We start from the raw sequence: 13367 nt of genomic DNA on the forward strand, positions 1-13367 counted from the left end.
TATTTTTTAGTAGAATCAGTGGTAATTGAAGAGAGTGAGGAACCCTTTATAGCTCCCCTGGGAGCGAATGTGCCTTCTGATGTGGAATTGGTATGTATGCTTTCAATGAGCAATTTTGCTGTAAATGAAACAAATCAGTGTTATATGACCTGTGTAAATTTTGTATATATTTATAATAGCATGCAGAGGATGGCCTTGAAGTCTGTGCCTTAATGTGAGAATCTGATAAAGCATTGGTTGTTCCCATGTCAGTATGCTAGTCTATTAGACCAGCACAAATTGTGTTTTTTGTACAGGCAGTCTCCAGAAGCATGTAGCTCGTACTGTTTGTCCCTGTGCTACTGTGCCATGTTACCAGAAGCTTTTAGCTGGTGCGATTTGCCCCGGTGCTACAGTGCGTATGTCACCAGAAGCTTGGAGCTGGTACTGTTTGCCCGTGTGTTGCAGTGCATATCACCAGAACCTGTATCTGGTACTATTTGCCCAGGGCCATGGTGTACGTTAACAGAAGCTTGCAGCGTATGGCATTTACCCCTGTTTGAAAATGCGCAATTCAGAAGCTTGTAGCTGGTAGTATGTGCCATGGTGCTACAGTATGCATGGCAAATAAAACACTTAGTTCAACCTACTCCCTGTTTATGTGCAGTCTGCACGTGCTGTCTTCTGCTCTTTTTGCAAGAGTGTCAATGAGCATGTGCCCATTGTTGATGCTTGAGAGCCAGATGTTTTCTGTACTGTTTGTGGGGGAAACATTGAGTTTTGCCTATCACTTATTAGAAATACCTCTACCACTTGTCTATTGGGTGAGCCAATACAGGGGCCTAGTTTTTGAATGCACCAGGAGCCACCACTCTTTGCCTACAAGGACATGAGGTTTATGCTTGCTTTTTCGGTATTACTGTTCTTCTGCCTGGTAGAATGCATTGTGAGGGATACGTCTAACTGCGGATTCCTCAGCTGTAAAACATACCACAAGCATCAGACTGGATGCAGAAACTTCCAAGCAACAAGGTCACCGGTGGAGGACTCAATTGGCACCAGAAGTGACACCAGATGACGCCACTGTGGCTATAAGACACCCATCCTGGTGCACCGACATCTGCTACCTTTTTTTCCGCGCCTTCGGCGCTGACTAGGAGCTTCACTTGTTTAAGAATTTTCCTTACAGAATCAGAAATACTGTAACAATGTTTCGTCCCAAAAATTGGACTTTGAACCAATGGGCACTGATGTCCATTACGGAATTCCACACAATTTGCCTGTGGTTTGACCATGATGCCAAGGCCTGCCCTTCTTACCTTATCAACCCCAAAGCCATCAAGGAGTGGGAGGCAAAAGTCTTTATGGCCTGGGCGAAGGAATACTGGCGCCGAAAATGTTCTCAACACCGTTCCTGCCACCCATCTTCATCCTCGGGTAAATGAAGAAACGCAGCAAGAAGGAGGTGAAGCATTCTAGAGGTAAGTCGCCTCGCTGGTTCCCTTCTTCCACAGGACAATCACCCTTTGATCTGGGGTTTGTCCCTGTCTCTCCAGTGGATCCTCTGTGCTGCCATGCTCCACCTGTGTGCTTGGCCCCCGGACAGACTTCCATTATCGCAGCCAGCCATTTCATCGTTCGATCTTCCCGCGCTGGAACCAACCTTTCCTGCTTCTCTAACACCAGAGAATGATCCAGCTGTGTTCTTGAGAGTTGTGTGTTATCTTTTTAAAGACTTTCACGCCCTCAGTCACCTTTTATAGTCTGTTGTCACCACCAAGGCTTCCTAGCTTCATGCCTTTTTAACCAATGCCCTTTGATGCCGTACCTTAGTATTATACGCTGGAGCCACTTGCTTTTACCTGGCTTTGTGTTTTGAGGTATCGCAGCCGATACCATGGACAGGGCCATTACTGCAGCCTCCACCACCATTGCTGCCCCTGGTTCCAGAAGCTACGCTGCCGACGCCGAGCCTCAGATGCATTCCTGTATAAATGGGACTATTGGAAGAGGAGGCATACCAAATACTCCTCCATTAAATATTTGGCATAGATTCTTCAAGGCCTGTCTTCAGTCAGTGGCTTGGACACCTCAATGGAACTGGCTATGGACTACCCCACGGGCCCATCAACACCAGAGGTTGTGTCTTTATATAAGGCCATGCTTAAGGCTACAGAGGTGTTAAACTTGCAGTTGCCAACCATTTACTCATAGACCAATGTCCTTACTGAGGTTCTTTTGCCCTCTTCCACCTCTTCTGAACCCCATCTCCTCTTCAATGAGGTCTGGTTGGAACCTATCATGGCAGCATGGGCGAAACCTTCATAGACTCTGGCAGTCCAGTCAGCAGTCTGGTAGCCTTGCGTTACTGCTCCTTGTCTGGCCATTCAGCTTTCCTTCCTTTTCTATGCACTCTTTGCCAGAGAGTGTCGTCTTTCAGGCCGTTTGCTCAGGCAACCAGTTGGGAGGTGCCTTCTGTTCAATCCCCACAGACAGTATGTCAAAGCGCATGTAAGCCTGTGGTAAGAATGCTCTTTCTCCGGGTAGAATGGCAACCACGCTTTATGGCACATGGATCAGATGGTGCTTATGCATGTTCCTGCAGGTATTAAAGAACACTTTCAGGAGCTTATCGTGGATGGGCAGAATGCCTCTAGAAACATCATTAACTCCGGACTGGACTCCACAGACTGTTGCTAGAGCCATGAGAACTAATATGATGGTACAACCCCACACCTGGTTCTGGTTGTCTAATTTTTCATCTGCTGTACAGACCAATCTGATGGACCGCACATTTGAGTGCATTTGTCAGAGGAAAAGGCAGATTCCGTACTGGAGCGATTTTTTTTTTTTTTTTTTTTTTTTTTTTTTTTTTTTTTTATTTATTTTTTAAAGCCTCCAAAGCCACAACCAGGTATTTGTGTCTTTAGTTCCCGACTCCGGTCAAGGAATTTCACGACTTTGTACGAGGAGCCTCCTTTCGCTCTTGCCAATACAGGCTGACATTTCAGCAACCACAGAATCCGCTCGTCTGTCAATACAGGGGCCAGGATAGAACTGGACTAGGATCTGCCTTTCAACCCTAATTCTCTTACTTGCCTGTGCCACAAGGCAAGCAGACCTAGTTTGCTTTCCCAATCCCACACGAAACCTGTGGGAGCACAGGTGTCCTGTTTTCTTGCAGCCTAGAAGGCCTTTATTTTTGGACCAATCGGTCCATCAAATTTTGTAAAAGGGCTACACTTTCCCCTTTCTTCAGGTTTTGCTGCTGATTCCCTGCCTCTCCACCTCCTGACTGGCCATTCTGCAGCAGTAGGTGGCCGCTCTCCTCTGTGCAGTTAGTGCCAGACATGCAACGGTGACAGGGTTGTTACACAGGTTACCTTCAGGTGCCCAAGAAAGACCGTGGTCTGCGTTTCATCCTGGATCTCAGGAGCCTGAACTTCTTCCTTAAAAAGAAAAAGTTGAAGATGCTTACACTAGCTCAAGTGTTACTGGTATTGGAGCTTGGAGACTGGATGATGTCCCTAAACCTGTAGGATGTATACTCTATATCCCTATCCTGCGGTCTCATCAGAAGTACTTGCAATTTGTGGTGGGCTCTATACACTGTCAATTTGCAATACTTACTTTTGGGATTGATGTCAGTGCCTCGTGTCTTCTCATAGGTGATGGCGGTGGTTGCAGCTCATCCCAGGTGGTCAGGAAACCCTATTTTTGTACCTTGAGGACTTGCTTCTCAAGCTAGTTATACAGAGTTGGTGTAGTGCCATCTGCAGTTGACTGCATCCCTACTGTTTGACCTGAGCTTTTCGTTCACCCCTCCAACCAGTTCAGATCATAGGGTCAGTACTGGACACCACCCTACTCCACGCCTTGCCTCCGGCGCATAGCATCATAAAAATTCACTTTCCATCTTTCTATCAAGACGCAAAAGTCCCAGTCCAGTGAGTTCTGTGATAACTAGATCCGCTGGCTTTTTGCATCCTTCTAGTCGCGCACTCACCTAAGCACATTCAGTGCCCTGCAGGGGTTACATTATTGGGGAAGAGCTGTCTGGGCCCCACCATGATCTCCCCCAGCACTGCGGTGGAAGTGCTTGGTGGGTGAAATAGGCTCACTGTTGGACTTGACTCACAGGATGGCCTTCACTCCTCCTCTGGCCTTCACTCCTCTCCTTGACTACAGTAGTGACGGATGCAACCACTCTAGGGTGGGGAGCTCATCTGGAGATCAGGGGCCTCTGGTCTCCGGAGAAGCAAGTGCTTCACATCAACCTGCTAGAACTGCGGGCCTTTTGACTGGTGCTCAAGGCCTTCCTTCCTTTTATTGTAGACCGGTCCGCCAGTTCTTGACGGACAACTTGACTGGGGTGTGGTGCGTCAAGCAAAGGGAAAGAAGGGTCTCGCCTCCTGTGCCTGCAAGCATTGAGAATGTGGTCGTAGGCACATCGCCATGCGATCTGGCTCGCCCAGTCACCTAGCAGGATCTCTGGATGTCAGAGCCGATAGCCTAAGCTGGCGTTATCTTGCTGATCACAGTTGACTCTTTTGTCTGAGATATTCCAAGATATCTTTGCCTAGTGGGCACTCCTCATGTGGACTTAATGCCTCCTTGGAAAATGCTCAGTGGCAGCAGTTTTACGCCCACCCGTATCCATTGAGGGGAGTCTTTCGGGGACTTTTGTCAGTGGAGGTGAAACTTTCAACTGCTCTACACATTTCTCCCCCATACCCTTGATTATTTGGGTTCTGAAGAAGATTCGCCAAGACCGGGCCCAAGTAATTCTCTTTTCCCCAGATCGCCTGAGACGGGTGTGGTACACGGACCTTCTGTGCTTCTCCATCGTCCCCTGCTTTGCCTTCCAATAATGGCGGGCCTTCTCTCTCAGTCAGAGGGACAGGTTACCCCCCAATCTGAGGCCTCCACTTACGTGCGTGGAGATTGAGTGGAGACAGCTGAGCTCTTTTCAGCTGCCATCAGAGGTGGTAGAAGTCCTCTTAATTTCTCATCGCCCCTCCACTAAGTTGGCTTATTCTGGCGGCTGTAGCAACTTTGCTGCATGGTGTGTGGACAATAGAGTTTATCCCTTGCAGGTCAAACTTTCTCGAGTGCTGCAATATGCGCTTTCCTTGCTCAGAAGAGGATGTGCTACTGGCACTGTAAAGGGATATTTAGCCGCCTTGTCTGCTTTCCTCTGTCTGCTGGATCAGCTGTCCCTGTTTAAGTCTCCTGTTGTCATATGTTTTCTTAAGGCCTGACTTATCTTTTTCCTCCTACTTCCTTGGTGATTCCTCAATAGGACCTGAATCTAGTTCTTACGTTTTTGATGGGGATTCAGTTTGAGCTTCTTTACAGTTATACCCTTCATGTGTTGACCCTCAAGATTCTTTTTGGTTGCATGGGGAGCCCTTAGCTGTCGCCCTCCCTTTTCACTACTTTCTTTCCAGACCAGTTGGTGTTACGAACCAGGGCTGCCTTTTAGGTCTCGCTGGCGTTGCAGCGCGAAGCGCTGCCGCCAACGAGACTTATTGTTGCCGTGTTTGCTCCCAAGGGAGACAGACCAGGGCACGCGCAGCGACCGGGGTCTGTGGACGCGCTTGCACAGACGCACACACAGACACACGCGCGCGCACACACCCCGCCGCTGCCGAAGCTCCCCCCTCACCGCATCCGCGGCTGCCTAACGCGCGCGCACACCCCTCGCCACCGCCGCCTTTGGGCAACCTTAAGCAGGAGACATGGCGCCCCTCCCCTGCATTCTTTGTGTACACACACAGTTATACGTAAAACACAGCCCTACATCCATTCAAACACAGGGCACACAGCTAGAAGGCACGTGAGTACACACAGAACACACGTTCAATCCACTAAGAAATACTTGTACGCCACGAAGAGAGATAAAAGGCGAGTTAGTGCTCCATCAGATATACACATACTGCACAGGTAGGCGCTTCTGCCACTGAACGATCTGGACCCAGCCGACCCCACGCACTTGGGGTGTACTCCACACCCCTAGAGTGTGCCTGTGAGCGCATACACACCAGTAGCAACGCGCACAGGTGGGCGCTGTGCGCGGAGTCGATGCGCTCACCTCCGGCGCACCTGCTCCCGGATCCGCTCTCGGCGCTCCCCCTGACGCTTCCTCTGTGTCCACAGTGCGCTCAGTCCAGGGTGTGACGCTGATCACCTCTCCGTCTCCAGCCGCCCACTGCCGGAGGTCCCCGCCCAGACGCAGCTCCAAAGAAACTTTTCCCAAATTTGGGGCCAGAGTTATTCTTTCTCCCCTGCTACGTCACCAGGGCTTGGATTCGCGGACCTCTCCTCCGCACACAAGGCTGTGCGCTTCTGTTTCTGTGTTTCATGATCGCAGAGCAGACCACGCCCCCCAGAGGACGTTAGGTCACATGGCAGCAGGTACAGAAGTACACGTTCTCTTCTCACAGTGTGCACTGTACAGTGGCAGGGCTTGCGTCCCCAGCTGGGAACGCAAAATACTGAGCGCTACATTTGACGCAGAAGTGTTTACGCGACACGTTGCACACAAGACCCAGACGTAATGGAAAAAGAGAAGCCGGTACTTTACATTAGATTACTTCATCGCCGTATGCGCTCTGTCCCATTAAAATACAGCCAACCCGTTTTATTACTGTCCCTTTTAAAATACAGTAGCCCTGGCCACCAGAGCCGATACTGTCCGGGCCCTGGGAACAAAACAGTTCTAGTGAGAAGCAAGAACCGGTACCGTCTCATGGGAAGTTTACGAGTCCTGCCCGGAAGTTAGTGCTGGTACTGTCCTATCACAAGCATTTACAATGCAATAGGTCTTGCATTGACGCGAGTTTGAGCTATTGGCATTGCAAATAACAATGCCTATTATTTTTGTTTTGTTTTTAAAAACCTAAATAAAAGGCATTGTAATTTACAATGCCAATAGCTTAAACTCGCGTAACTGCGAGACCTCTTGCATTGCAAATGCTTGTTTCATAAGGTGGTCATTCCCTTGCACCTTGCTCAATTCATCACTTTTCCGACCTTCTATCTCCCCCCCCCCCCCCCCCCCCTCATTCCACAAAATAGGAGGAGCGGTTGCATCGGTTGGACATCAGGTGGGCGGTTAACTACTACCTGGACCCCACCAAGGACTAATGGTTGAATGACCACCGCTTTGTTGGCTACAGTGGTGCTAAAAGGGGTACAGTAAAGTACTCTAATGTGGTGGGTCATCCTCTCCATTAAGACCTGCTACACCTTGTCCAAGAAGAAGCTGCTGTAGGGGCATCTGTGCCAATTCCACCCAAGCCACGTCTACCACTTCTTTGCTTTGTGCTCACACGAGGCGTCCAAATGCAGAAAACTGTAATGTGACGAAGTGGGCTTTCTTACACGCTTTTGCCAAACACCACTGTCTAGAATCAGAGGTGCTTAGGGATGACACTTTGCCAGGTCTGTCATGCAAGATTTCCTGGTTTAATCATCCATCAACTGTCCTTATGGGCTGGCTATTGCTGTGACATGTGTACTACAGGTGAGGAATCTGCAGTAGAAGTATCTATCAGAAGAAACAGTTACTTGTCTGTGTTAACTATATTTCTGGTGGATTCTCTTATGTACCTGCAGATTCCTCACCGACCCGTCCGCCTCCCCATTTGATGTAGGATTCATAGGGAAAGGTAATGAGATCTCATCTTGCATTGTTTTGTTACTGCAGTCTTTAATCTGTCAATCTACTCTCTTGTCTTGAAGGCTTGGAGACAATAGAGGGTAACTGACCTTGGTGCACCGGGTTGGGCACTTTATGACCTCGGTGGTGTCTATTGTAGCTTCAGGCCCCAACTGAGTCCATCGCCCTCCACTGGAGACCTCATTGCTTTGGTGTTTTTGGATCTAGTCTGATGCCTAGGGTATGTTCTACTGGTGAGGAATCTGATGGTAGATGGTGTTCTCCATAAAGTAAGTTTTTCTTATGGCTGCTAGACTATCAGACTTATCGACTACTGCATAAAGAGGGGTTTACATATGCAATATTTCTGCTGCCAATGTCTCATTATGCATTCTTCTACCTCTGCCAGCACCCTGGCATTGCATGATGCTGGGCGATGTGGCAGGTATTCAAAGCTTTCTTCAACAAAACAGAACAAGCTAGAGATGATATGCTTTGTGCACAAATCTTACACCAGTGAAGATGAACTTCACTTCCCAATGATAAAAAAAAAAAAAAAAAAAGCAGCAAAGGCACCATTTGGTCGGCTAATGTTTTGGCACTTGCACGTCCAATAATCGATTTTTAAGTGGAGCCGCTGATTTCTTTAGGCAGTTTTTCTTTTGCAGTAGGGACAGTCAGATGCCAATCGGCGTATGTCTTCTGTTATTTTCTGTGGAATTGCTGTAGGGAAAGTGTCTCTTATCCCTCTTTTTTTCTACCAGCATACCTCTCTCCATTTTTTTTTCTTGAAGTGCTCCCAGCATGACCATATATGAACATGACATTTGATGGTTGCAATAGTTGCATGGTGTGGAGTACAGCAATGTGTTTACGTATTGTGAAAATCATGTCTTTTTTTTATAGCTATTCACATTTTGTCTTATTTTGTAGCCACCAACAGCAAAAATGCATGCCATCATTGAACGAACTGCAAAATTTGTTTGCATGCAAGGAGCGCAATTTGAAATCATGCTGAAAACCAAGCAAGCACGGAATTCTCAATTCGATTTTCTCCGATTTGACCACTACCTTTATCCGTACTATAAGCACATTGTAAAAGCAATGAAGGAAGGACGCTACACTTCGTACTTGGAAAAAAAAGAGGAAGAGAAAAAAAGTAAGGCTTGTTCCAGAGTTTTTTCCGGTTACAGTACACCTCCTTCTTACTGTTTTATGTCCTGGGAGATGTCATATATCTGTATTTTTAGTGCTGTGGTAAATCTTGGCCTAACCCATTTTAGGAAGCATTTCTCGATTTAGAATATGTAAAAATGAACCTCCGATCACATAATTTGAAACGGACTACTGGTTGTGATTGGTCAGTGATTAAATGGCAGAACGACTGTGTGGCACTTGTGTCTGAGCTCTTAAGGGCGCTTTACCATGTGTGGTGTCTAACAAGGCGGGCCGAAGGATTCGGCTGTTTGGTTTTTTGTTTGCTATGGGTGACAGTTGCCCGTTGCCCAGTGGGTTCTCTTGTGATGAATTTCTTTGTCACCCATATGACTTTGGTGCTGTGTAGTGTCACTAAGACAAGGTGCATGCTGTGTAATGCATCTTCTTGGATCTGAGTGTTCATTGTGTAAAGAGTGGCTTGTTTTCTTGCCTCGTCTCACATTGCCAGCCTTATGGCTTTGGTGTTGTGCTGAGTTCTTGAGAATGTAGAATGGTCTGGCTAATGCCTCTGCTGTAGCTAGTGATTTTGGGTTCTGCCGCAACTTTGATTTCTCTGTATGATATTTTAATGTTTCTGCAGGTTGACATATTACCTTAGTTATTTTAAAGATTGAAGTGTCTTAAGCAGACTGGGTACCAGGGTTGTCTGTGAACAGCACTTCCTAGCAAACATATAGTTTTATTTATTTTTATTTCAAGATGTCCTGTTTTGCAGCAGGAGTGATTTTAACATTTTAGTTTGGGTGTCAGCTATTGGCCAACTGTGGGGAAGGTGCACCTCAGCCCTCCCCCCCCCCCTCCCCCCCATAGCACAACCCCGCTTCCCCCAAGCACTAATTCTCACAGGAGAGATGTAGTTGGAAATGGGAGACTCCCCCCTTTCTATAGGTACCTCTGCCCAGTGGTGCCCCTCTTGTGTGGGTGGACCTAGTGCCCGCAACTGGAATGGATTAAACCACAGTCAATGGGAGCCCTTGCATGGGGACTAGTTCTCTGAACATAATTTACTGGCTGGAATCTGCAAAGTCCTTTTGCACTAACACTGCAAGCTTGTTGTTCTTCTTGCATTGCAGTCTAAAGGCGTATGGCACTGTTGTCTTTCTCTCCCATGGGTTGCTAGCCTTTGTGTAACCAGCTAGACCATGCCTGGTGGAAGTTCATGCAGATACTCATAATTTGTCCAGTGATAATTGGGGTGTGTAGACTCCTTTATATGTGGTTTATTTCACCAGAGATGTTCTGCTTTTTGTACAGAGCACCTAGATCCTGCACTGCATTATTTGCATGGTTATCTGAGGAGGTGGTGATCCATTGAGATTCCCAGTTGATGATCCCGCTCTTATGAAAACTGGAATAACTATAAAATGTTTATTTATAAAGTTTCTCCGGTAATCCGTGTACAATACTGACATGCTAGAGGCCCAATTCCTTGAAATTACATTCATTTTCAAAATTGCCCCTTTTTTCTGTCTGTCTCCAGGTGTGCAGTCATTCTGCTTTTGGAAAAAAAAGCCTTTAATCATACTCTTTGTACTATTATATTTAGCAGTAGTACAGCGCAGCATCTTGCCTTTCAGAAATATTTCTAATTGTATTCAGTTTTACTGGGTTTGTATGGTACGTCTTGGAGTGAGAAAAATCAAAGTGTGACTTTGTGATATTCTGCCAGATATGTTCTACTTCCAGTTTCCTCCAGTTTGTAGGAGTTGATTTAACAAGATTAGACACTGTAATGGGCGATATAGCAACTGGGGATTTTTGCCGTTGGTATCGACCTCTTACTATTTGCACATTGGTAGCAATCTGCACAGAGCTGCCACCTTTTCATTTTGGGCTCCGTGAAGCATTTACGCTGTTTAACATTGGTGCAGCGTTAGTTGGCGTTTGCACAGAGCAGCCCTATATTCCTGGCGTGTGCAAGTGATCCCGGCTCATTTAACATTGGTGAACTGCTGGTAGCAATCTTCAGAGTAGGCCCTCTTCATATTGTGTACCAATATCCAGTCATGTTGGTTTACATGGGCGTTGTGTTCGTTACAATCTGCACAGCTCACAGCAGCTTTCCTTCCCTCAGGCCTAATCCCTAGCTCTAAATCCACATGCAGCCTTTCGCTTCCCTCAGTCCTCACTCCACCCATTGCTGCTCCCAGAACTAACCTCCTACTGTAAACCCTCGCTCCTGAACCCTAAACCTGAACTTCGCCGACAGCTGCTCCTTCCCCTGACCATTAGTTCCTCTTCCCTTCAGCCTAATGTCAGTTTGTCTCGTGATTCATATTCTACGGGTTCTTGGTGCCCCCTTGCAAAACCCCCTTTGTTGCTTCTGTTTGGATTCATGAATGCTCATTGTTGGTGACCTGAAAAAGTTTGTAATATTTGAAACGTGCGCGTGGTACATTAACTTGCAGTAAGCAGCATTGGCAACATTCTTAGCAAAGAGAAGTTAAAAATACAGAATACTCCTCTTGAAGTGTCTTCGTTCGGGGCAACCTCAATATTTCTGATCTGCAAAACTGTTCAGTTTCTCTACTCATCAGATTCTTAGTCCCTTATGAACATCTGGAAGGCACCAGTGTTAAGCATGTTATACAAACTGGGCATTTATATTTACTGCCGGTTATTTAGACTGCTGCCCACAAGTGGGAAGATTTTGAGGAAGGTTGTTACTCCAAGGCAGGAGATGACGAAGTGTTCTTCCATATTAAGGAAATACACGGTGCAGCTTAGACCTGTGCTTAAGCAGTCTAAGACGGTGGCCATCAGTTTGTGGCTACCATTTGAGATCTTTACCCTGAGAGTCAGAAATCAAATTTTGGATCAGGGTCCATTACATGAGGTATCTACAATTGTCATTGTTTCAGTAGTCCGGCTTTCAGATATCTTTCCAGAACCTCATTTGACTTCCTAACACCACTGAACTGAGGGGGTGGTGGTTTTTGGTGTGGTTTGCACTCACCAGCGTCACAAATTAAATTGTTTTCTGGACATCTGTTAGAAAGTAGCCCATGAAAACAGTTTTTCAAGACCGAAGTTGCGAGGATGTAGTTTGTCCCGGGCAGGGCTCACAAATAAGCTTCATCATTGTGAGAAAAGCTTAATGTTTTTGAAATGAGAAAGCAGCGTTACTTGAAAGCCAACTTTGTCAGCCAAGACAAACACCTGTCAAAAACCTGGTTAGATGTGTAAAATTGATGGCAAAAAGTCTAATTGATGTGGTGCTGCCCTGGGTAATGATAATTTGTTTTTCAAGCTGAAGCTCGGAGTTCTGAAGCTGAAAAGTAGGTCATCCTCGATGAGCATGTATCCATGCTCCTTCTGCTAGTGGAAAGTTTGAGCACTTCTTGCAGGATTGAAAGAAAGAACATCCTGCTGATGAGCTTGATTTTGAGTACTGCCTTTGGGACTGTCTTATAGACAGAGGGAAACTTTTGTTACAAATCTCCTAACCGAATTGAGACAGATGACATTCATGGTTTCTGAAATGGTTGAAAACAGTGTGTGTGCGCGCCTATATTTCAAATAATAATATTTCGTTCTTTAGGACCGGTGTTCAAAGGAGAAGTGGATGAGGATGAAGATGACGAGGAATATGATGATTATCTTCACCCTAGTCTTTCTGGATCAAAGAAGTGCAGCAGGCTTGAAGAACTTATAAAGGTACTCTAGATGTCTCTCCGGATAGCCCCTTGTGAGGCCTTCACTTTTTTTGATGTATTGGTCAATGGTTGCGGGGCATGTCTATTGGAGGGTGGCCATAGTCACACAAGTAGCAGTATCTCATTTCAGAAAACTGACCTGTCCTTACTTATCTGGGGTCTCATTTTTAATCGGATCGCATTAGCAGCCATAAGTGATGCTAAGTATTTATTTTTGGTTTCATGTAGATCGAGTTAGACCCAATTGGGTGCCGGCACATGAATACAGGAGACATGATTACAAGATTACAGAGTTACTGAAGTGCCACATTACACAAAACGTGATGAAAGAGTTGTTGGGCATTTAGAGGACAGTTGCAAGAAAAGTGGATTGAAGGGATTGTAGAATTGACTGTAGTCCTGAATAAAATATTCATAATCTACATATACATTAATTTAGAGCACGGATTGGCTGTGGGGGGATCCCAGACACATACCGCCATTACCAGTATGCAGGTTGGGGTAAACCACTATAGCTAAACTCTTCGCCAGTATACGTTGATTCATGACAAATTGAGGAACTTATGGTGTAAGATCAGATATTTTCTTTCCCTTGTGAAGTAGGGATACATCGATTGGGTGCAGTCTTAGTGAAGCATTGATTAACCCCTTCAGTGCCCATGACGAGCTGGACTCGTCATGGGCCGCGGTGGCGCTGTGCCCATGACGAGTCCAGCTCGTCATAGACCCCGCCCGCTAATGCAACGGCCGGCACTGGGCGGGGAAAGGGGCGGGCACTGAAGGGGTTAAGAGCTTTTTCCTGTTTGCTTGTTGGGAGCTCTGCAGTGGTCACTGTTCAGGTTGTTAGCTTG

General features: G+C 46.5%; 1 protein-coding gene across 5 annotated transcripts in view; it reads left to right on the forward strand.

The window, feature by feature from the left end:
* Positions 1-13367, forward strand: part of SFSWAP (splicing factor SWAP) — a 628330-nt gene that overhangs the window by 15316 nt on the left and 599647 nt on the right. For all 5 annotated transcript variants that reach the window (XM_085632760.1, XM_085632762.1, XM_085632761.1 and 2 more), the window contains exons 4-6: positions 11-90; positions 8576-8801; positions 12402-12517. In XM_085632760.1, the coding sequence (XP_085488886.1) occupies positions 11-90; positions 8576-8801; positions 12402-12517 (422 nt within the window). The remainder of the gene's footprint in view (positions 1-10; positions 91-8575; positions 8802-12401; positions 12518-13367) is intronic.

Source organism: Triturus cristatus, chromosome 11 (genome assembly GCF_964204655.1).
Source record: "Triturus cristatus chromosome 11, aTriCri1.1, whole genome shotgun sequence".
NCBI lineage: Eukaryota > Metazoa > Chordata > Amphibia > Caudata > Salamandridae > Triturus > Triturus cristatus.